This window comes from Heloderma suspectum, chromosome 1, assembly GCF_057233095.1.
Source record: "Heloderma suspectum isolate Gila_16-S chromosome 1, 16-S_ref, whole genome shotgun sequence".
Classification (NCBI taxonomy): domain Eukaryota; kingdom Metazoa; phylum Chordata; class Lepidosauria; order Squamata; family Helodermatidae; genus Heloderma; species Heloderma suspectum.
The window spans coordinates 229612086-229636438 of NC_139458.1; the positions used below are offsets into that span (position 1 = coordinate 229612086).

Genomic DNA, 24353 nt, shown 5'->3' on the forward strand with positions numbered 1-24353 from the left:
AGGGCATTCACCCTCTTCAGACTAGTTCGTTGTACCTAGGGGAGGTATGAGTGCTTCTGCCTCTGTCACACACGTGGGTGGTAGACAAGGATTGCTGAGGATAAGTTACTGACTTAAATGGTAGTTTTTAGGCCAAGTTATTTTTTCATGCAGACTCTTCCTGGCACATTGCCACCAATTATGTTAAGTTCTTGGGTAGAGGTTTTTCCCCCCACAGCTTTTCGAAGTTCCAGCCTGGATACCAGGGATACCCCAGGACATTGGCCCTGCCTACTGACCGGAGGAGGTGGGGCTATCCTGAAGGATACAGGATCTAAATGCCCTGTGGGAATCTTGGAAAGCAAGAATTCGTTGCATGAATGTCTTTTTTGTTTTTGTAACCTTTATGGTTCCACATAGGGATGGAGGAGAATTCCGCCACGGACCCCAATGAGGCCGGACTCTGAAGAATCTGGCCTCCGGAGTCCGTGGCGGAATGCAGCACTTCCCTCCGCCTCCCTCCGGAATCCATCTGAGCCGTCTCTGCTCTTTGGCGATCCCACGGAGCCAGCCGCCAGCTCCTCATCGCTGGCAATATGGCCGGCTGCCATTGCCGTGCCATATCTCTGGCTGAATGAGGGCTAATTCCGGACACAAATGGCGTAGTGGACACCATTTGCGGCTGTAAAGCTGTTAGATTAACCTAAATGCAGCCATTTACAATGCATCTTCATTCATGAAACTCCTTAGGAGGCATACCTGCTTTCTGCAATGTGTTAACCTGAGGCACAGGACCATGTTATATCTCAGTGTGCTGATCTTGGGGCCAAGCTATATGATACATGGTAGATCTGTGATTGATCCTCAGGTGTTTCAATTACTGAAATGCTAGAGGGATACTAATTTGTTCAGAATGGGGGCAGGGAGATAGGAATGTTTAACCTTCGGCCCCACCACGCTTTTCTTTTAATCAAAGTCACCTCCAAGCTACAGTTTGCCTGTGCCACAGATACCTGGAAGTCCTTATCATGGGCCAAACAGCAGCTTGGGAGGTGCAATTTAGTGCAGGAAAATGGCATGGGTTACCTCCTTTCTCTGAATGGATTGGCAGCCTTCTGCAATTGCATCTTAGTTTTAAAAAGAACAACATTAGGAGATCAGTAATTGATCTCCCATGGAACATGCTGCATATTTTTCTAAGAAGACAGACTTGGTCTCAGTTGTCTGTGCCCTAGTTACTTCTGCTGCAATACTTTCTATATTTCCATTTAAAGACCAGAAACAGCTTAGAGCTTTTATGGTATCAAGTGGTATGTCGGTAGTTCAAATAAATAAAATAAAATAAAAGTAATGGCCACAGTGTCTAGGGGCCAAGATCAGAATACACATATTACTCCAATCTTATTTCATCTGCATTGGCTACTTATTTGTTTCCAAACTCAATTGAAATGGTTGGTTCTAGCCTTTTAAGACTAGAATTACTAGGAGCCAGGTTACCTCAGGAGCCATATTCTCCTGCCTAAGTCTAGCCACTACCTCAAATTGGCATCAGAGACCGTGCTATTAGTCTCCTTTTGCATGAGATTGGATGGGACTTTTCAGTGCTGGCTCTGAGACTGTGGAATGCTCTCTCTGTGAGAGCCCTATTTTTTCATTTTTAATCACAAAGAGTCTTATGGCGCCATTTCATTTTTAAACTTTCTTATTTCAGCATGCATTTAATGTATGATGTAAGTCTGCTGTATTCTGTTTTTAATTTGGCTGATGTTTTAAGGTGTCTGCTTTTATTGTTATTATTTTGCACCGCTTGACCATTTTACTATTTTATTGTGCTTTAACTTTTGTGAGCTGCTTTGTGTGTGTTTTTAAACATAAAAGTAGAATACAAATAATAAGTAATAATGACAATAATGCTTGGGAACGTGTGTGTGTGGAGGGAGGTGAGAAATGAGTCCTTACCTTGTGTTCCCTGCTCTAGAAGATTCTCCATTTGATACTGTGCCATATGCTGACACCTATGAGTGTGACTGTATATCTTCATTTTCAATTAAGCGTAGCTATAAGTATTGTAAATATGTCTACATGTGAAAACTAATGATGGCTGAACTCCCCACTCCCACGCTGGCTCATGTTGGGTTGCTTCAGAACTAAAGGGATTTTAAATTATCCCATTTCAGAACAGAGGGCTCCCTATACAATTTGCAGTATAAGAGAACATGGACAACAGACTTTCTCCAGTTCTACAAGGACGAAGTTATTCACTGAGCAGAATCATGTTGAATTGGTCAGTTAGCAAAGCAGAGGGCAGTACATTAAAGGAAGCAAACATAAATGGTCTCCTATATTTGAAAAAAGTTAATGTGTTCAAGTATGGACACTCTAGTAAGTCCATAATTTGAAAGCAAAAACAACAAAGAATCTTGTGGCATTTTATAAACTAACAAATGCATAAGGTTTTGTGGACCCAGTCCTCTTCATCAAATGCATAATTTGAAAGGTGACTTGAGGATAGTGGAGAACAAGACTTATCAGCTGCAATTCTCAAATGTTGAAAGTCCAGGTCCATGATCCTCTGTGTAGCCTTCTTTAGGATATAATAACCCAGACCTTAAGGGAGAAACTCACATCCACTGACTGACAAAGGAATCAGAGAGAAATAAATGAATGTAACAAGAGAAAGCAGTAAAAAAATTGAAAATATAGCCACCAGTTAGTCATTTCTCTAAGTTTTACATTGAATTGATTGTATACCCACTTCCAAATACATACCCACATTCCACAGCGCTGGGTGTTAAACCCCAACTATTTCTAAGGAAGCTAGATTGAACCCTTTCCATCTGTTAGCCAGAAATCCATATGGGAATGCCAAAGGTAAGATGAGCCAAAGACTTGGCTTTATAAGCCCCAATAATGTAAGGTATAAAACGGCCACCTGGAAAACTACCAGATAAATTATATCATATTAAGAGTCCAGTGTGGCTGGGACCCTTCTGTGTTGTTAAGCATAAAGTTTAGTCTACTGTCAATGGAAGATATTAATAGACTTTTGGGAACCACAGTATGATAAGAAAGTTTATCTTTGGTGTGTATGTTGAAGAGGTAATAATGTCCTTGTTTCCTTAAAATTAGGGAACAATTGGGTTAAAAGGAGAACATGGCCCCCCAGGAATAAGTGGTTTTCCAGGACCCCGTGGTGACAGAGGCTTTCCAGGTCCCCCAGGAGTTGGGCCTGCTGGGTCACCTGGTGATAAAGGGGACAAAGGCATTTCAGGGATCCCTGGCACACCAGGACTTCCAGGTAACATTACTAATTGTGGTCACTTTTTAAATGTTTTGTACTTACTATACACCCAGATGGCAAATTTGGCCAGAGAAAAACTGCACAGAATTTAATGCTCTGTCCCAGAAGTGGCAGCACAATGGGTTTGAATTTGTTCATGCAATATGATGATCAGGTGATTTTCATGTGAGTCAAAAGGACAACATACTGCGAGACCTGGCCTTTTGTTGCAGAGATTTGTTTCACAAAATGATGGCCAAAACATTGTAGTGTCATAAACAAGTAAGCTAGATAGCTAAACTGCAATGTTTTCCAACTCCTATGATTTATAAATACATACGTTATGATCCGAAAAGGGCTGCCTATTGATTTCTGCGTTTGAGGGTAACATAGACAATTCCAAGCAGCACCATTTTGTGATGTCTGCAGACAAGCTCGTGCAGGTCCAGGAGAGAGACACATACCAGCATCATGCGGTCCCTGATTCAACTGTGTTACTGTCATCTGCAGTGAGATGGAATTATGACTCCGTGAAGTATACCCATACCACAACATTCCCCTTCAATAAAAGTTCCTAATCTCTCATCTTGCCTGGAGGAAGTGAAGATGCAGGAGGTGCCAGTGTGGTCTCACAATAGCATAAAAGGAGAAGTATGATGTGTACAGTAACTGCAGTTTGGCAGTCCACAGCTGGGGATAATCAGAGCAAGTGAGCTCTGTTAAAGAGCTCACTGTGTCTTGGAAGTGAGCAAACAGGAAAGTTTTGCATGGGACTGCTCTAAGAAGCAAAGAGAAGGGTGTATTTATGGTTTCTGAGCTGAGTTTGTGTCTTCTTTGAAGTTTTTCTCCCTCTCTCTTGGTTTGCTTTGGCTGCTGAGTCACCTGACTCAGCCTCCTACTGTGTGTGTATGTGTTAAGCTGAGACTTAAAAAGTACATGTATAGAAGATGAAGGAGTACATAGTCAGAGGAGTACGTAGACTGTCTCAAACAGAAAAAAACCCAGCTCCTTTGGTTATGTTAGGAGCAAGAAGATGATCAAGGAAGGGGTAGTAGGGAAGATGGTGAGATGTTAACAGGGCCCCATCTACATAGTACCGCTTTGACCCACCCACCCCATCTCAACTGCTCAGCAATGCGGCTTTGAATCACCATGCCCTGCGATACATTCACGATATACTGCATGCTTCCCTAACAAATGCACCGTGCCCTCTTTTTTGGCCATTATACTGAATGCGCAGCTGTGCAGTCCCGTGAGTGTGAGGGTGTGACATTTCAGTGGCTGTTTTGTATTTGTTGGGCTCCGCTGTGTCTTTCCGTCCCTTTTTAGGTAAATGGGTGTTTTGTGCTCCTTCCGCACCATCGGTTTGTCAGTTCCCCAGCCTGAGACTCTCGCGATGGTTCGTACTCACAAGCATGAGCACTACGTGCCTAGCCATCGCACCAAAATGGTGCCTGGAGCAATATTGTTCTTCCCCCAAGCCCTTGAGTACTGAGTCCAAAAGCAACCATTGTGAAGATACAAAGCTGCCAATATGTGCAAAAGTGTGATTAAATAGATGGAAATACCCCTCTGTGCCTCTGTAACTGCGCAGCTGCGAAGGGATGGGGGGAGTAAAGGGGTGTCACAGAGTGACGCAGGCACTACACACGCCTACAACATGCCCACTGCAAAATGCGAAGTTGGTTTGGGGAAGGGACAGACAGCTCACAAGTGCGGGGAAACCCATAGCAAATGAAAAACATCGCAGCAAAACAACTCCTTGGAATTCAGCGTTTTCCGGGAGAAAACCGCGGATGACTGCAAAGTTGCGACTGTGTCATCTTTCACAAGGGACCTTGACTCGCACCCGCTCCGGAGTACAAGCCTGGTGTAGATGGGCCCCAAGTGTGAGAGAGAAGACACAACTACTCAACTCCTACTTTGCATCAGGCTTCTCCCAAAAGGAGAGTTGTGTTCAACCTGGGAGAAGTTAGAACACATGATATAAGGAAGGACGTATAACTCATGGAAGGTAAGGAGATGATTAGAGAACACGTGGTTACTTAAATCAGATCAAGACTCAAGAGCCAGGTGAATTACACTTCAGATGATGAAAGGCTTGCAGGTTATTTCAGAGCTGCTGTAATCTTTGAGAAATTTGGAAGAACAGATGAGATGCCAGAAGATTGGAGGTGGCCAAATGCTGTCCCCACCTTCAAGAAGCGGGGAGGGGGACGGTGGATCCAGGAATCTACAGACATCAATACCAGGCAAAATTCTAGAACATATTATTAAGCTGTTGGTCTGTGAGCATCTCGAAAATAATGGATTGATTACTAGGAGCCAACATGGGTTCATCAGGAATAAGTTGTACCAGACCAACTGTATCTCTTTTTTTGATTGAATCACTAGTCTGGTAGATCATGGGAATGCTGTGGATATAGTTTATCTTAGGGATGTATGAAAGTTCCGCCATGGATCTCGGGGAGGCCGAATGCCAGCGCATTTGGCCCCCCGAAATCGGTGGTGGAACGGCCTGCCCCCCGCCCCCCCCAGGATGAGACTTACCTTGGGCGGATCTTCCTGGCGGTGGCAGCTCCAGCAGCAGCTCCGGCGGTGGTTCAGCGGCGGCGGCTGCAGCAGCGGGTCTTCCGACCGGCTGCCACCACCGCCATTTCCAGTTAAAAAAAACACACACACACGTGATAGGCTACATAAAGATTTACGTAGCCTATCATGGCTAGGTTTTAAAAAAAACACTGTGATAGGCTATGTAAATGTTTATGTAGCCTATCACGGCTGACTTAAAAAAAAAAACCAAACAAACGTGTGTACGCAAATGGCGGTGGCCATGGCCGCCGCCATTTGCGTTCCTTATTTTGGCACGTCTTAGTCTATGTAAACATTTACATAGACTAAGACGGCAAAAATAAGGGGAACGCAAATAGCGTAGATGCTACGCTATTTGCGTTCCCCTTATTTTCGCCGTCTTAGTCTACCTAAACGTTTACATAGACTAAGGCGTGCCAAAATAAGGAACGCAAATGGCGGTGGCCATGGCCGCCGCCATTTGCGTACGCATGTTTTTGTTTTGTTTTTTAAAGTCAGCCGTGATAGGCTATGTAAACATTTACGTAGCCTATCACGGCTGACTGCAGGGACGCAAACGGTGGCGGCTACGGCCGCCGCCATTTGCGTCCATGCTAGCCAGCGGCCGGATGTCCGGCTGCTGGCGGAGCCGGCCGGCGGCTCCGCAGAATCGCTGCGGAGCGCAGCCGGGCGGCCAGGATTCCAGGGGGGAGGAACGGAGCGCTTCCCCCCCACCCACCATCAGCATAATCCCCGAAAGGTAAGTGATTTTCGTACATCCCTAGTTTATCTTGACTTCAGAAATGCATTTGACAGGGTCTCCCATGATATCTTTGTTGACCAAATGGTAAAAGATTGGTTGGACAGTACTACTGTTAGGTGGCTCAACAGCTGATTGAGTGACCATATTCAACAAGTGCTCATTAATGGCTCTGCATCAGCCTTGAGTTAGTTCTCAAGTGGAGTGCCACAGGGCTCTGTCCTAAGCCCATTTTTATAAATGTCTTGGATGAGACTGTAGAGGGGATGCTTATCAAATTTGTGAATGACACGAAACTGGGGAGGTATTTCCACAAGCTATTTACTGTGAGTTTGCTGCGTTTGGAGGTTGTTAAAGGCACATGACATCATGGCCATCTCACAGCCATCCCAGAGATTTTCATGGAAAAACCATTTTTTTGAGACTACTTTTAGTCAGATTGTTTTTCTTAATTTGGCTTGTCTGCGCATCTGTTGCATTATATATGAACCCTCTGCATTTACTTCAGCTAATACTACTGAGGAGGAGGAGGAGGAGGAGGAGAATCCCTTCCAAAATGGGCAAGCTGAAATCTGAATTTGAAGACTGAATTTGAAGCACATTGGTGGGATGTGGTGAAATTGGGGTGGGGTGGGGTGGGGGTGGGGAGCTCTGGAGAAGTGAGTTCACAAAGAAGTCTTCAAATTCAGATTTCAGCTTGCCCATTTTGGAAGGGATTCCCCTTCTCACTAGTAGTAGTAGTAGTAGTAGTAGTATTTCCTCTTTTTGTTTCTCAGAACTCCTCGAGGAGATGTTGGCTGCAATTCTAAACCCACTTACAGAGGAGGAAGCCCCATTGAACCCAATGGAGCTGACTTCTTAGTAGAGATGTATAGGGTTGCAGTGTTCCCCATGTCTAGCTCCCCCCCGCCCCAATTTTATCACAGCAATCTGCTGTGGAGTTACTGCTCCTCACAAGGCAAGATCTTGCATAACAGAGAAGCTACAGAACATCAAAGAAGCACAACATTGCAATCATGATCTAAGGGAGCAGGGTACTTTAGGGCAAGTTACTACAGTTAGCCTTTAACCCTTTCACTGCAGGGTAGTGAGATGTATTTCTTACTTCTGAGTAAACATGCACAGAAGGGGGGGAATATTAAAAATTGAAAACAGGCTACCTAAAGTGATTGAGTGTCCCCACTAATGCATTAAAGTGAGGGTTTGCTGCTACACATTTAGTCCTGCCACTATTGCAGTTTTAGAGGAAAAATAAATTTTTAAAAATTGGGTGGGGAGGGTTGGAGATAGATTGGGGAGGGTGGGGGCGCTAACATACACACTGGCCAGAGAAAGCAGAAGGGGAGGAACACGGTGAGAGTGGGAGGGAGGGAACAGGCTCTCTAAACGATTACATGGACGAGACTCCACCCAGTAGTCTCCCAAACAATTCACAGTAAACTGCGTGTGACCTCCTGAGAGCCTGGGATAATCCGGGTTTTTGACCCTTGTGTGTCCCCAGATGGAGCAAATTTGACTCCAGTAAAAACTGCAACAAAGTGGAGAGCGAACTAAACCCATCACCATGGAGATTCCCCCTGGGAGGGATTGGCAACACCAAAAAAGACTGAATCATGATTCAGAATTATGTTGACTGGTTGGAACACTAGGCCTAAACCAACAAGATTAAATTCAAGAGGGATAAACGTTAAGTCTTATATTTAGGTCCAAAAATCAAAAGATGGGGAAAACCTGGCGTGGCACCAGTCCATATGAAAAAGATCTAAGTTTCTTAGTATATAACAAGCTGAATATGAGCCAGGAGCATGATGTGGCTGCTAAAAAAAACTTAATGCGATATTAGGCTGTATTAACAGAAGCATGGTATCCAGGTCACAAGAAGGAATAGTTCCTCTCTATTCTGTTCAGGGCACCACATTTTAGGAAGGGCATTGACAAACTGGAGTAGGTCCTGAGAAGAGTGCTCAGGATAGTGAGGAAAGCAATTCTTATGAGGAATGGTTGAAAAAACTGGGTATATTTAGTCTGCTGAAGAGAAGATTAAGGGGAAACATATAGCAGTCATCAAATATCTGAAGAGTGGTCATGCAGAAGATGGGGTAGGACTAGAATCAATCAGTGAACATTTAAGGGGAGCAGATTTCAGCCAAACATTAGAAGAAATGTCCTAACAGTGGGAGCTGTTATGCAAAAGAAAATATTGTCATGGGAGGTGGTGAGTTCTCCTTAACTGGAAGTATTGAGACAGAGGCTGGACAGCCATCTATCAGGGATGCTCCAGCTGCGTCCTACATGACAGAGTCTGCCTTGAGCAGCAGGTTGAAATCAATAATCTCCAAAGTCCCTTCCAGCTCCGATTCTATGATCTACTGTGTTCATAATGGAAATAATAAAACAATGTCGCTACAAAAGATAGCCATGGTAGTCCAGCTCATGGCATATTCCGAGCGGGGATCCTCATCCCTCCGGCTTGGTCTGCCTATCTGCTCCAGGGGGACGCGCAGTGCCAAGGAGGAGAATGCCCTCCGTGGCGTTCTGAAGAACGTTCTCCACCAGTACTGTAAAATAAAACTTCTTTAGGAAAAATAATCAGATAGTTAAATCTGTGATTGAATGTCATTATAGAATTAATGAGTCTCAAATAATATATATTTTTATTTACTCAATTCCTTATGCACCTTTCTCAGAAAAGAAGACTCAAGGCAACTTACAACAATATTAAAACAAATATTAAAGTAATGTTAAAATAGCAATATTGAAAATATAGTAAAAATGTTGTTCTTGGCTGGTTTTAGAAGCTATGCAGCTAAATTCAATCCTATGCATATTTATTCAGAAATAAGCCCCACTGTGTTCAATGGGCCTTAATCTCTAGTAAGTGTGTTTAGGACTGCAGTCTTATAACGTAATCTTATACATATGTGCTCAGAAGTCAATTCTAATCTATTCAGAGTGCAGGCTTACACTGCTGTCCATGCAGTGGATACACATGCTTATGCAGAAATAAGTCCAGTTGAGTTCAATGGGGCTTGCTTCTAGGTAAGCATGTATAGGATTGCGAACTAAGTTACTTTTCTCATCGCATGCAGAGGTCCATTCCTGTTTTAATTAAATGTATAGGAGGAAAGTATCAGAAGATATGTTGTTCGTTCTGAAATGCACATGAGTGAGACTATGCCTCTTAATTTGCCACATCTTTTTCTTACATTACAAGGACCCAAAGGTGAAGCTGGTCATGTCATTTCTCTAACTGGTTCCCCAGGACCAGATGGTATTCCTGGACCTACTGGATTTCCAGGCATCCAAGGTACCTTGTCTCACTTTAATGTCTCACTCTTAATTGCTCCAAATCATTCTGCCAAAATTATTTGTTTGCATAAGGACTAAACATGGCTCATTTTGTATTTAACGGCACAGGTGACAAAGGAGATCCAGGGATCCCAGGAAGACCTGGCCTGCCAGGTGAAAAAGGTCTGACAGGGCCACCAGGAATTGGGTTTCCTGGCCCTCCAGGGCCTCCAGGTATAATATTATGGTATTATGTGCAGTAAAAAGTGACTGGCCATTTGATGAGTGTCATTTATTTTATTTATTTATTACATTTCTATACTGCCCAATAGCTGAAGCTCTCTAGATAGTCTAGACAGAGGATAGTTTAAATCTAGGAAATCTTGCCATATGTAGGGAAGGGGGCTAGGACAGAAGACCCTAAATATCCTTTAAAATTATGATTATGGAGCTTAAGCACTGAGTTTTGATATCCTGGTTGTCTTTTTTGTCACATGACAAATTGCGTATTACACAAATGCAAATTGGCTTCCCCAGGAAGCCTCTATCCTTTCCCCCCATATTATCACTCTTTTCAACATATTGAAGATAGACTTGTCCACTGTTCCCATAGAAGAGTCGACTGTGTTTTGGCTCTATATTGCCAAAGCATATCCTAACACCGTCTGCCTCAGTGTATAAAGGTCACTTGGCTTTTAGCTAGCTGCTTTCCCCCGTTCTCATGGTGAACAAAATGCATGATAAATGCTTTATCTCAATAGTTCTCCATAAGCAGAAGTGCAGTTTTGCTCATCATTACTCAAGCCATATTTGGGCTTTCTTCACACGGAGCTTTTATCCTGCGATTGAGATTGCTCCCTCACGGAACTTTGCAGGCTCTTTAAATGATGCTGTGACCCTCCAGGGCATCTCTTGCACTAAATGCCCTTTGTTCCATTTTGAAATAGATTGCAGATAACGAGCGATCAAATTACCCCATTGTGTGTTCCGCTTGAATTCCCTCCATGAAAAGAGGAAAAGCGGCAAGAAGAGGAGTGAGATCAATGAACGATAATGGAAGACTCCGATACGGGGAGAAGGAGGGGGAAAGGAAGCACATGAAGAAGGGAGTCGTTGTGATCCTGCATTTAAAACAGAAGCAGAAAGCCCCACTATAAACGCAGGATTTTAGGTGTAGAGATGCCCTTGGAGTGTTTGGGACAGTGAGCAAAATGGCACAATTATATATTTGCCCATAAACGAGATCTCTGCAGGAGGTGAACAAACATTAATTGTTGAACAAAATAGCTATAGTTTTTATTTATATTTAATATGGATAGCTCACCCTCCTTTTTTTAAAGTAAAAATTGAAGTAGCTAACTGAAGCAGTAGAAAATACAGCTGATCCCAGCAGGAAAACAGAGGGGCCTTGACATCTCCCCATTTCCTTTGTCATTGAGCAGGGTGGAGATGTATAAATTTGTCCATTTGGGTTCTCTCAGTTTCTCATTTTTCTAAGCTTAAATTTGTTTTGTCCCATTTAAAACACTTTTATACAGGCCTCCATCATACCAGAGTTCAGGGCAGTGTGCAGCATAAAGAAAATATAAAAAACACTGGACAAGAAAACAACAAAAACTTTAAAACAAACTAAAAATGTACACAATTAAATCAAATCAAATAAATGGCAAATAACAATACTATTTTTGCCTGGCACCTAAATGGTTTTTACACCAGGCGAATCTCTTTGCAAAGGGCATTCCATAATGGGGAGGGCATTCCAGCACTACTGAGGAAGCCCTCTTCTTTGTAAAAGATCTTCATACTCTGAGAAGAGCCTTTGGCAGAATATCTTAAAGAATGGCCATGTTGATATGAGAGTAGATACTCCTTCAGATAAGAAATAGCTTTCACTCATTTGCTTTCAACAGCTTCTCTGCTTTACCTTATCTTAAGTCCAAGTATTCCCTGTAAAAAGAAATGTATTAGAATTCTGGCTTAATTTTTCATCATAATGTCTTTGGTTTTGTAGGTTTCCCAGGTCAGCCAGGCTCACCAGGCATAACTGGGAAGAAAGGAGATCTTGGTTCCCAAGGATCACCAGGTGCACCAGGGTTACAAGGCCAAAAGGTAAGTGCCAGAAGTTTGGACTAGCTTCTCGGGATGGACAAAAGGGACTTACCTTGTCCTGCAGCTTGCTTCGCGGTGGGGGAGAGGCGCTTCGCTTCTCCCCCCGAAGTTCAGGCGAGGGGGGGGAGACGCCCCGCCTCGCCCGGCCGAAATTCAGGCCGGGGAGAAGCGCCCCATCTCCCCAGCCGCAAAAGAAAAAGTGGGGGGGGAAAACCGTCATAGGCTACGTAACGATTTACGTAGCCTATCACGGCTAGATTTCCAAAGTCAGCCATGATAGGCTACGTAAATCGTCACGTAGCCTATCACGGGTGACTTTGAAAAAAAAAAGCGCGTTCGCAAATGGCAGCGCCCATGGGGCGCCGCCATTTGCATTCCTTAGTTTGGCACATCTAGTCTACGTAAAGATATGCTATTTGCGTTGCCCTTATTTTCACCGTAGTCTACGTAAATCTTTACGTAGACTAGATGTGCCAAACTAAAGAATGCAAATGGCGGCGCCCCATGGGCGCCGCCATTTGCGTACACGCTTTTTTTTTTCCAAAGTCACCCGTGATAGGCTACGTGACGATTTACGTAGCCTATCACGGCTGACTTTGGAAATCTAGCCATGATAGGCTACGTAAATCATTACGTAGCCTATCACGGGTGTGTGTGTGTGTGTTTTTTACTTTACTTTTTTATTTTGCAATGGTGGCGGTGGCAGCCGGTCAGAAGACCAGCCGCCGCCCCCGCCGAAACGCCGCCGGGACCCACCACCGAGAGGGACATTCGCACGAGGTAAGTCCCATCCCGCGGGGGGGGCGGGGGGCCGGTGGAGAATTTCACCACCAATTTCGGGGGGCCGAATGCGTTGGCATTCGGCCTCCCGGAGATTCGGGGAGAAATTATCCGCCATTCCTACTAGCTTCTAATAATTAAAGTTACTGGTGCTAGCAGTAATGATGGTTCAGATCAGGGATATATGAATTTGTCACTTTTGGCTTCTCACCATTTCCTATTTTTCCAGTCTTAAGTCTGTTCTGCCCCATTTCCGCATGGGTTTATATTTTTTTAAAAGGTCCTCAAAGCCGTCTCCTGCACTAAATGCCCTTTGTTCCATTTTTAAATAGATTGCAGATAGTGATCTATCAAATTACCCCGTTTTATTATGCTTTAGTTCCTTCCGTGAAAAGAGAAAAAGCAGCAAGAAGAGGAGATCAATGAAAGATAAAAGAAGACTCAGATACAGGAGAAGGAGGGGGAAAGGGGAGGGGGGAAAGGAAGCGGGTGAAAAAGGGAGTAGTGATCCTGCATTTAAAATGGAAGCAGAAAGCCCCGTTTTAAATGCAGGATTTTAGGCTGGTGTAGAGATGCCCTTTATCTCTTTGTACCAGACTACAAATCCTAGCAAACTTTGGATGTCTTGGGGAGGGCCTTCCAGTGATGACAGTGAGGAGGGTGTGTGGCTTCAGCAGCCTGCAGACCAGCAAGGCAAGTGGGAGAGAAATAACTGTAGCAGAGAGAGGAGTATAGAGTGGATGGGATGGAAGAAAGGGAAAGATCAGATCATCTCAGGAAGGACCATGAGATGAAGAAGAAGGAGAACTAGGAGGTGCTCAATCTTTCTGGAGCTGAAGGTGGGATAAAGATAAGACACTAACATATCAATCAGCTGAATCCCAAACCCATTCCACTGTACTCAGGTTAGTTCCAGGGTTATTTGAAAATGGTTATGCCACCTTCCCCACTCATTCACTCACAAAACTTTCCTTCCAGTCTTTCTCTTATGGCAGTAGAAATTGTTTGCATTTCCTCCCTCCCCCATCATGAACCTGGCAGGAGCTGCACTTTTACCTTTGCCAACCTCCTTCCTTACTCTCCTTCTCGCACTGCAAGACTTGCTGCTTTCATTGCTTCTGCTGATTGGTGAAAGGTGTGTGTGTGTGTGTGTTCATAGAATCATAGAACAGTAGGGTTGGAAGGGGTCTACAAGACCATCGAGTCCAACCCCCTGCTCAATGCAGGAATCCAAGTCAGAGCATCCCCGACAGATGGCTGTCCAGCCTCGTCTTGAATGCCTCCAGTGTGGGAGAGCCCACCACCTCCCTAGGTAATTGGGCCCATTGTCATATTGCTCTAATAGTCAGGAGGTTTTTCCTGATGTTCAGCCAGAATCTGGCTTCCTGCAACTTGAGCCCATTATTCCATGCCCTGCCATCTGGGATGATCGAGAAGAGATGCTGGCCTTCCTCTCTGTGACAACCTTTCAAGTACTTGAAGAGCGCTAGTCTCTTCAATATCTTCAACAGACTGAGGAGAGATATAGTAATATCTCCCCTCAGTCTTCCCATCTCAAGGCTAAACATGCCTAGTTCTTTCAGTCTCTCCTCATAGGGCTTTGTTTCCAGTCCCCTGATTATTTTTGTTGCCCTCTCTGAACCCTCTCCAGCTTGTCTGCATCCTTCTTAAAGTGCGGTGCCCAGAGCTGGACACAGTACTCCAGATGAGGCCTAACCAGTGCTGAGTAGAGGGGAACAGGTACTTCCCGGGATTTGGAAGCTATACTTCTATAATGGCATTTGCCTTTTTTGCATCCACATCACATTGTTGGCTCATATTCAGCTTGTGATCTATAACAATTCCAAGATCCTTCTCACTTGTAGCATTTTTGAGCCAAGTATTCCCCATCTTGTAACTGTGCATTTGCTTTCTTTTTCCTAGGTGCAGAACATGGCATTTATCCCTATTAAATTTCATGCTGTTTTTTTCTACCCAGCACTCCAGCCTATCAAGATCACTTTGAATGTTGTTTCTGTCTTCCAGGGTATTAGCTATCCCACCCAATTTTGTGTCATCTGCAAATCTGATCAGCATTCCCTGCACCTCCTCCTCCAAGTCATTAATACAAATGTTGAAGAGCACTGGGCCCAGGACCGAGCCCTGCGGTACCCCGCTCGTTCCCTCTCCCCAGTTTGAGGAGATCCCATTGATTAGCACTCTTTGAGTCCGATTCTGTAGCCAACTGTGGATCCACCTGATCGTTGTTGCATCTAGCCCACTTTGAGCTAGTTTACTCATCAGGAGATCATGGGGCACTTTGTTAAAAGCTTTGCTGAAGTCGAGGTGTATGATGTCCACAGCATTCCCACAGTCCACAAGGGAGGTTACCTGATCCAAAAACTGAGATCAGATTCGTCTGGCAGGATTTATTCTTGACAAATCCATGTTGGCTTCGAGTAAACACTTCATTATTTTCAAGGTGCTTAAAGAAGGATTGCTTTATCATCTGCTCCTGAATTTCCCCAGGGATTGATGTCAGACTGACTGGTCTGTAGTTCCCAGGTTCCTCCTTTTTACCCTTTTTGAAGATAGGGACAACATTAGCCCTCCTCCAGTCATCTGGCACTTCATCTGTTGTCCATGATTTCTCAAAGATAATAGACAGTGGTTCTGAGAGTTCTTCTGCCAGTTCCTTTATTCCTCTAGGATGCAGTTCATCTGGTCCTGGAGATTTGAACTCATTCAAAGTAATTAGGTGTTCCTTGACCATATGCCTATCGATCTCAAGCTGCAATCCTGCCCCTTCAGCCTGTACTTCGCCTTTGCCCCGGGGGGGGGGGGCATAGACCCTCTTTCTGGACTAGACTGAGCCAAAGTAGGAATTGAGCACTTCTGCCTTTTCTTTGTCCTCTATTATCATTTTGCCATCCATATTTAGTAGCTGAACCACCATTTCTTTCCTCTGTCTTTTACTTTGCACATATCTGAAGAAAGCCTTTTTGTTGCTTTTAGCATCCCTCGCTAAGCTCAGCTCGTTGTCAGCTTTAGCCTTCCTGACGCCATCCCAGCAATTCTGTGCTACCTGCCTGTACTCTTCCTTTGTTGCTTGTCCTTCTTTCCATGTCCTATATGTGTTCTTTTTTGTTTTCAGATCATCTCTTAGCTTTTTGTGAAGCCACATTGGCTTCTTCTGTTGTCTTCCACCTTTTCTTCTTGTTGGAATTGTTTGTAATTGTGCCTTGAGAGTTTCCTTTTTTTAATAATACTTTTTATTCTACTTTTATCTTTATAAATGAAATAAAGAACACCAACAACATAATCATCTTCTACAGTTTCCAACATTACATTATTCTTAAGAGGACCCATCAATAATAAAATAGAGAAAAAAGGAGAGAAGGAAAAGAAAAAATATAAAAAGGATTGAGAAGGACAAAGGGGAAAGAAACAGAAAAAAACCAAAAACACACACAAAGGAAAACAAAGCAGAATATAAACAAAAGATTACATAACAAACTTAAATTTAAACTACATTACACATAAACTTCAAATATCACTCTTCAAATATCTACTCTTATACCTATAATATTACCAATCTTACAAATCAATACAGCATAAGTAATCAATTTCAATATTGTATCTTCAGGCTTATAACAAGGAAGCAAGCTTACAATTCATTTCCATTAGCCATATAATGCCCTTTAGCTACTATATAATAATAAAGCTTAAAGTCAACCAGCCAGAAATATTACTAACCCTAGTATCATAATATTGATAATATTAATAATAATAATTAAAAAGAAAAGAAAGAGATTATAAAGGATAAAAAAATAGAACAATCACTGATGTATTTTGTACTATTTATATTTTTGATAGTCTCATTTCTAAATATATAAATGAGTGTGCACGTTTCTATCCACCCTCACACAGGAGATTTAAGTACCGTATATCATATCCATTTTAAGGGAAAAAATGAAAGAAAAAGGATGGATATATATAAACAGTTATCTCTGGCCTAGCCTGGATCTTACAGACTAAACATAGCCAATTGACAAAACATGTTTATAAATTCCAGTTCATGGGACTGGAACAGAAGTCTCATGTGTTTTTCGGATTAGCCATGCCTCCGCCATTTCATGATTTAGAAACTTCTTCATCTGACCTTCAGAAAAAATGCAAAATATAGCAGGATATTTTAAATGATATTGTAAGTTAATTTGTCTTGCCAGGTTTCTCACCTTGGTAAATTGCCTTCTTTTATCAGCAACTTGTTTAGTGTAATCCGGAAATAACATAACTTTATCTTGTTTTGATCCCCAAAAAAGATTTTCCCCCTCTCTTGCCAAACTCAGGATATGATTTTTGTGGAGATTCTTGCAAATTGAACTATAATTGTATAATCAGTCCCTTTAGCATTTGGCACACAGAATGTATGTTCAATGTCAAGTAAATAATCAGATGACAAAGAAAGTATCTCATGCAGGAACTTATCTACAAAAGTAAACACATTTACAACAGTAGGTAGATCTTTGATACCAATAATATGCACATTTGCTCTGCATGTGAAAGCCTCAAGTTGGGAGATTCTAACAGACAAATTGTTGTAAAAAGCTTTTGATGCAATCTCCTGTGCTGCCACTCGATCTTGTAGCTCGTTAACCTTCACCTCCATCTTTTGCCAAGTGTTAATTAAGTCCACAGCCCCTTGCAGGGCGGTGATGGAATTTCCGTAGGATTCAGTTTAAAGCCCTCCTGGTGAAGTTCTTCATGCTGTGGCCAAACACATTCTTCCCAGCCTTTGTGAGGTGCAACCCATCCCTTGCCAACGGTCCATCTTCCAGGAAGTATAGACCGTGGTCCCAGAATCCAAATCTTTCACATTGGCACCACCTTCATAGCCAGTCATTCACCAGGAGTATTTTTCATTCCCTTTCTATCCATCTTCTAACCACTGGAAGGATGGATGAGAAAACTATCTGGGCCTCAAAGTTCTTGAGTTTCCTTCCCAAAGCTTCAAAGTCTGATGTGATTTCTTCGTAGCTCCACTTGGCTGTATCATTTGTTTCCACATGGATGAGAAGAAAGGGATACCTGTCAGTGGGCTTTATGAGTGCAGGCAACCCTTCAGTCACGTCTCTAATCTGTCCTCCCGGGAGACAGCATACCTGGCGAGTCCACGAGTATTCGCGACATACTTGGGTTTCAATCCCATGCAGCAAGGAGTCTCCCACTACTACTACTCTTCTTGTAGCTGTAGGCCTTGGTTTCATCAGTTCTGCTTGGCTGACCTTCAGCCTCTTGCTCGCTCTCATGCAGGTTTCCTTGTAATTCTTCCTCTGCAGGCTGTCCTCCAGTCTCATCCTCAAGTACCTGGAAATGGTTCCCTAGTTCCACTGCCTCCACTGGTACCGAGTGTCTTCTAGTTCTTCTTCTCCTGTCACCCTTTTCCAAGGAGTATCCTCTACTTCTAATTCTACTCCTACTAATTCTCTACTTCTAATTCTACTCCTACTAATTCTACTTCTAATTCTACTTCTACTAATTCTACTTCTTCTAATTCTACTTCTCTTCTTGTTGTAGGCCTTGGTGTCATTGCCTCTGCTTGACTGACCTTCAGGCTCTTGCTCGCTCTCATGCAGGGTCCCCTGTGATTCTTCCTCTGCAGGCTATCCTCCAGTCTCATCCCCAAGTACCTGGAAACGGTTCCCTAGTTCCACTGCCTCCACTGGTGCCGAGTGTCTTCTAGTTCTTCTGCTCCTAACTGTCACCCTTTTCCAAGGAGTATCCTCTTACTTCTAATTACTTTGTTCTAATTACTTTGGCCCCTTCTTGGATCACTGCCTTGTTGTGGCGAAGGGGCTTGCGTAACTCAGTGAAGCCATAAGCTATGCCGTGCAGGGCCACCCAAGACGGACAGGTCATGGCAGAGAGTTCTGACAAAATGTGGTCCACTGGAGAAGGAAATGGCAACCCACTCCAGTATTCTTGCCAAGAAAACCCCATGGAACGTATCACAAGGCTAAAAGAGATGACGCCGGAAGATGAGCCCCTCAGGTCGGAAGGTGTCCAATATGCTACTGGGGAAGAGCAGAGGGTATTTCCAAGTAGCGCCAGAAAGAGTGAAGCGGCTGGGCCAAACCCGAAAGGACACTCAGCTGTGGATGTGTCTGGTGGTGAAAAGAAAATCCGATGCTGTAAAGAACAATATTGTTTAGGAACCTGGAATGTCAGATCAATGAATCAAGGTAAGCTGGAGGTGGTCAAACATGAGATGGCAAGATTGAACATTGACATCTTGGGAATCAGCGAACTAAAATGGACAGGCATGGGCGAATTGAATTCAGGTGACCATCATATCTACTATTGTGGGCAAGAATCCCTTAGAAGAAATGGAGTAGCACTCATAGTCAACAAAAGGGTGGGAAAAGCAGTATTGGGGTACAATCTTAAAAATGATAGAATGATCTCAGTACGAATCCAAGGCAAACCATTCAACATCACAGTAATTCAAGTCTATGCCCCAACCACTGAGGTCGAAGAAGCTGAGGTTGATCGGTTCTATGAAGACCTACAACACCTTCTAGAACTAACACCAAAAAAAGATGTCCTCTTCATCATAGGGGATTGGAATGCTAAAGTAGGAAGTCAAGAAATCACCGGGATAACAGGCAGGCATGGCCTTGGTGTACAAAATGAAGCAGGACAAAAGCTAATAGAGTTTTGCCAAGAGAACACGCTGATCATAGCAAACACTCTTTTCCAACAGCACAAGAGGCGACTCTACACATGGACGTCACCAGATGGTCAATATCGAAATCAGATTGATTATGTCCTTTGCAGCCAAAGATGGAGAAGCTCCATACAGTCAGTCAAAACAAGACCTGGAGCTGACTGTGGCTCAGATCATGAGCTGCTTCTTGCAAAATTTCGGCTTAAATTGAAGAACGTCGGGAAAACCACTAAACCGTTCAGGTATGACCTAAATCATATCCCTGATGAATATACAGTGGAGGTGAGGAATAGATTTCAGGGATTAGACCTGATAGACAGAGTGCCTGAGGAACTATGGACGGAGGTCCGTAACATTGTTCAGGAGGCAGCAATGAAATCCATCCCAAAGAAAAAGAAATGCAAGAAAGCCAAGTGGCTGTCTGATGAGGCTTTACAAGTAGCTCACGAAAGAAGGGAAGCGAAAAGCAAGGGAGAAAGGGGAAGATATACCCAACTGAATGCAGAGTTCCAGAGAATAGCAAGGAGAGACAAGAAGGCCTTCTTAAATGAACAATGCAAAGAAATCGAGGAAAACAACAGAATGGGAAAGACTAGAGATCTCTTCAAGAAAACTGGAGATCTCAAGGGAACATTTTGTGCAAAGACGGGCATGATAAAGGACAAAGAAGGCAGGGACCTAACAGAAGCAGATGAGATTAAGAAGAGGTGGCAAGAATACACAGAAGAACTATACAGGAAAGATCTGAATGTCCCTGATAGCCATGATAGTGCGGTCACTGAACTTGAGCCGGACATCCTAGAGAGTGAAGTCAAGTGGGCCTTAGGAAGCATTAGTAACAACAAAGCTAGCGGAGATGACAGTATTCCAGCCGAGCTATTTAAAATCCTAAAAGATGATGCTGTTAAAGTGCTGCATTCAATATGCCAACAAATCTGGAACACTCAACAGTGGCCACAAGACTGGAAAAGGTCAGTTTACATTCCAATTCCAAAGAAGGGCAACGCCAAAGAGTGTTCAAACTACTGCACAATTGCGCTTGTTTTGATTGTGTGGATCACAACAAACTGTGGCAAATTCTTAAAGTGATGGGAGTACCAGACCACCTTACCTATCTCCTGAGAAACCTGTACGAGGGACAAGAAGCAACAGTCAGAACCAGACATGGAACAATCGAGTGGTTCAAAATTGGGAAAGGAGTATGACAAGGCTGCATATTGTCACCCTACTTATTTAACTTATATGCAGAGTACATCATGAGAAATGCCGGGTTGGATGAATCAGAGGTCGGAATTAAGATTGCTGGGAGAATTATCAACAACCTCCGATATGCAGACGATACCACCCTAATGGCAGAAAGCGAAGAGGATCTAAAGAGCCTCTTGTTGAGGGTGAAAGAGGAGAGTGCAAAAGCTGGTTTGAAACTCAACATTAAAAAAACGAAGATCATGGCATCTGGCCCCATCCCTTCCTGGCATATAGAAGGGGAAGAAATGGAAGCAGTGACAGATTTTACTTTCTTGGGCTCCAAGATTACCACAGACGGTGACTGTAGCCATGAAATTAAAAGACGCTTGCTCCTTGGGAGGAAAGCTATGGCCAACCTAGACAGCATAGTAAGAAGCAGAGACATCACCTTGCCGACAAAGGTCCGTCTAATCAAAGCTATGGTTTTCCCAGTAGTAATGTATGGCTGTGAGAGCTGGACTATAAGGAAGGCTGAGCGCCGAAGAATTGATGCTTTCGAACTGTGGTGCTGGAGAAGACTCTTACGAGTCCCCTGGACTGCAAGGAGGTCCAATCAGTCCATCCTAAAGGAAATCAACCCTGAGTGCTCATTGGAAGGACAGATACTGAAGCTGAAGCTCCAATATTTTGGCCACCTAATGCGAAGAGAAAACCTGGAAAAGACCCTGATGCTGGGAAAGACTGAAGGCAAAAGGAGAAGGGGACGGCAGAGGATGAGATGGCTAGATAGCATCACGGATGCAATGAATATGAACTTGAGCACGCTCCGGGAGAGAGCGCAGGACAGGAAGGCCTGGCGTGCTATGGCCCATGGGGTCACGAAGAGTCGGACACGACTGAACGACTGAACAACAACAATTATTTTGGCCTTCTGAGGGTGGTCTGGGCAACACAGTCTTCCCCACTATAGTGATTGTATTATATATACAATACTATATATATATATATATTATATACATATATATATATATTGTATTATATATATTGTATTATATTTACAGTATATACATATACATACATATACATATATATATTGTATTATATATACAATACTATAATAATATAGTATTGTATTTCTATCTAAATTATAGCAGCTATTTCTAAATTTGAATTCATTCATGGCATATGCAAATTTGTGTCCTCTTTTATCCTCTTCTTTTGTGTTGCAAATCCCATTTTTTTAGGGTTGCATATCTGGGCATTCTCAGCCCACTACCTATATTATCCTTCTTCCTTCAGTCACTCTGGGGCTGTTCACATGACACAACAACCCACTGTGAGGCTTCAGTGCATACAAGGTGTGTGAGAGACTGCCATTCTGAATATGCAACCCATGCTTGGGGGTTGTCGTGTTGTGTGAACCTGGCAGTGTGGGTTATGCGAGGGTTAAACAACCCTGGTCTGTTGTTTGGTTGTTTAACCCATGGTTTATTGAAGGTTGTTCACATAACCCACATTTGCCAAGTTCACGCAACATGACAACCCCCAGGCGGGAGTTGCATATGCAATTTGGTGCTTGCAGGTGCTGCAGCTCATTGTGTATTAAATAACCTAGTTTCCTAAACTTTCTTCCTATCACTATCTCCAGCAGTTTCTCCTGTCCACAGGCCCCATGTGAAACTTTTATCCTATCCAAACGGATTCTTCAGTTCCTTCACAAAACCGTTTGCCAACGTTTAGTTGTTGACACCTTCGTTCTGATATATTAGAATTCATTACTATTCCATTACATCAAAGCAGCTCAATCAGTTATTTGGAGATGGCAGGAAGGTGACAGCCAGTTTTTACTTTTTAAGTTACTGAATATAGTCACATTTTATTAGCGTTCCAACTGAATATAGTTTTAAGGCTGCCTGATATTGTCACTGTTGTCCTTGTGTGTGTGTGAGTGTGTGTTGCTTTCTTTTGTAATAATGTTTTATTTTTCATATATGTTAAGGGTGAACCTGGACTCGGTCTTCCAGGCCCTAATGGTTTTCCTGGTCCACAAGGACAAGATGGCCTTCCTGGATCAAAAGGTGATAGAGGCTTGCCTGGTGTACCAGGAGAGAAAGGATTTCCAGGTGTGCCTGGCCAGTCAGGATCCCGAGGTAAGCATTTTACCTTACTGGTGGAAATTATTATGGTACAGGGTGTTTTTGTGTGTGTGCAAAAATTCATATGAGGTAAAATTTGTAGCCAAAGATAAGCTTATACCTCACTTATTTTCTACATGAGTCTTAATTAGTAATGTTTATTTTTCTTTCCTTGTTATTTTTCCTTTCTTCTTTTAATGAGAAGTTACTCCAGTGCAGTCTCAGCATGTCTTTTATTCTCTTTGATTTTAAATGGAGCAAGGGAAGCGCCGTGTGTGGCCCAATCCTATTTACATTTGCTCAGAGGGAAGTCTCACTTAGTTAATTGCGGCTTACTCCCAAATAAGTGTTTATTAGGTTGCAACCTTAGTGATGCTGAAGTCATATCGTATTTCAGTCTACAAAGAGTGAATTGTAAATAATCTTTAAAGTTAGTAATATGTACGTTAACTAACTGCTGTTGTACATTTTCCCATATAGGTGACCCTGGTCCTCCTGGATTACCAGGTTTACAGGGCACCCCCGGTGTACCAGGAATAGGCCCTCCTGGCCCTCCTGGCCCTCCAGGACCATCTGGCCTTCTGGGACCAATAGGTAACCTGCTCATTTGGGATTTGTTTCCATCTCCATTGATATTTGTAATAAGATGTGCAATATAACATGCATTGAAACCAGTTGCATTAATTTGGATTTGCACTACACAATTATATTTTTTGAGAAACAGTAGGGATATTAAAGTTTCTAACTTTTGTTTAGAATTTGGACATAAGACAAAGCTGTAGCATGGGTATTTTTGGAACATTTACCATACAATCCTTATACATGCCTACCAAGAAGTAAGTCCCATTAATTGAATGGGACTTACTCTTAGGTAAGTGTGTATAGTATTGCAGCCTTAATATTCTTTCTTCTAAAATTGGACATTTAAACTTGCCAGAAAACCTCTTTTTAAAAAAAGGGAAATCAAGGGTGCAATCCTGTGCATGCTGGCTGGGGAATGATGGGAGCTGTAGGACTTATTTCTGTCTAAACATGCATAGGGTTGCACCCTACAGCTTTGTTTCATTATTGCTTAACATTTAAAGTTTGTACACATTTTGTTGCTGCTGCTGCTGCTACTCCTACTGCTGCAAACATTGTTGCAGCACAAGGATAATTAATCAGCAATCTAACATGAGGGTAAAGGAGAACAAAAATTGATAGGGTAGAACAATTACTCCAAAAGTGAGGATTTCCCCTCACATTTTTCAAGGCGTAATAGTAAATGTGTCATGTGCCATACTAAACATTTTGTTTTCAAGAGCCACTTTGTATCATTTCTCTCTTAATTACTCCAGGAGCTCCAGGAATAAAAGGAGAAAGGGGCTACCCAGGTGACCCTGGGCTAGATATGCCAGGGCCAAAAGGAGATAAGGGTAGCCAAGGACTGCAAGGGCTGCCAGGGTTGAAAGGGTTGCCAGGCCTACCTGGCCCACAAGGACAAGAAGGGCAGCCAGGTGTTCCAGGTACACATTTTTACTTCTAGTGAATCATTTGTTACATTAACACCTTTTA

At 43.1% G+C, this 24353-nt stretch overlaps 1 protein-coding gene across 1 annotated transcript in view; it reads left to right on the forward strand.

Moving 5' to 3' along the window:
• Positions 1 to 24353, forward strand: part of COL4A1 (collagen type IV alpha 1 chain) — a 326895-nt gene that overhangs the window by 163980 nt on the left and 138562 nt on the right. The window contains exons 27-33 of the mRNA XM_084808054.1: positions 3109 to 3277; positions 9805 to 9897; positions 10008 to 10112; positions 11890 to 11987; positions 22664 to 22814; positions 23280 to 23393; positions 24137 to 24304. Of these exons, the coding sequence (XP_084664180.1) occupies positions 3109 to 3277; positions 9805 to 9897; positions 10008 to 10112; positions 11890 to 11987; positions 22664 to 22814; positions 23280 to 23393; positions 24137 to 24304 (898 nt within the window). The remainder of the gene's footprint in view (positions 1 to 3108; positions 3278 to 9804; positions 9898 to 10007; positions 10113 to 11889; positions 11988 to 22663; positions 22815 to 23279; positions 23394 to 24136; positions 24305 to 24353) is intronic.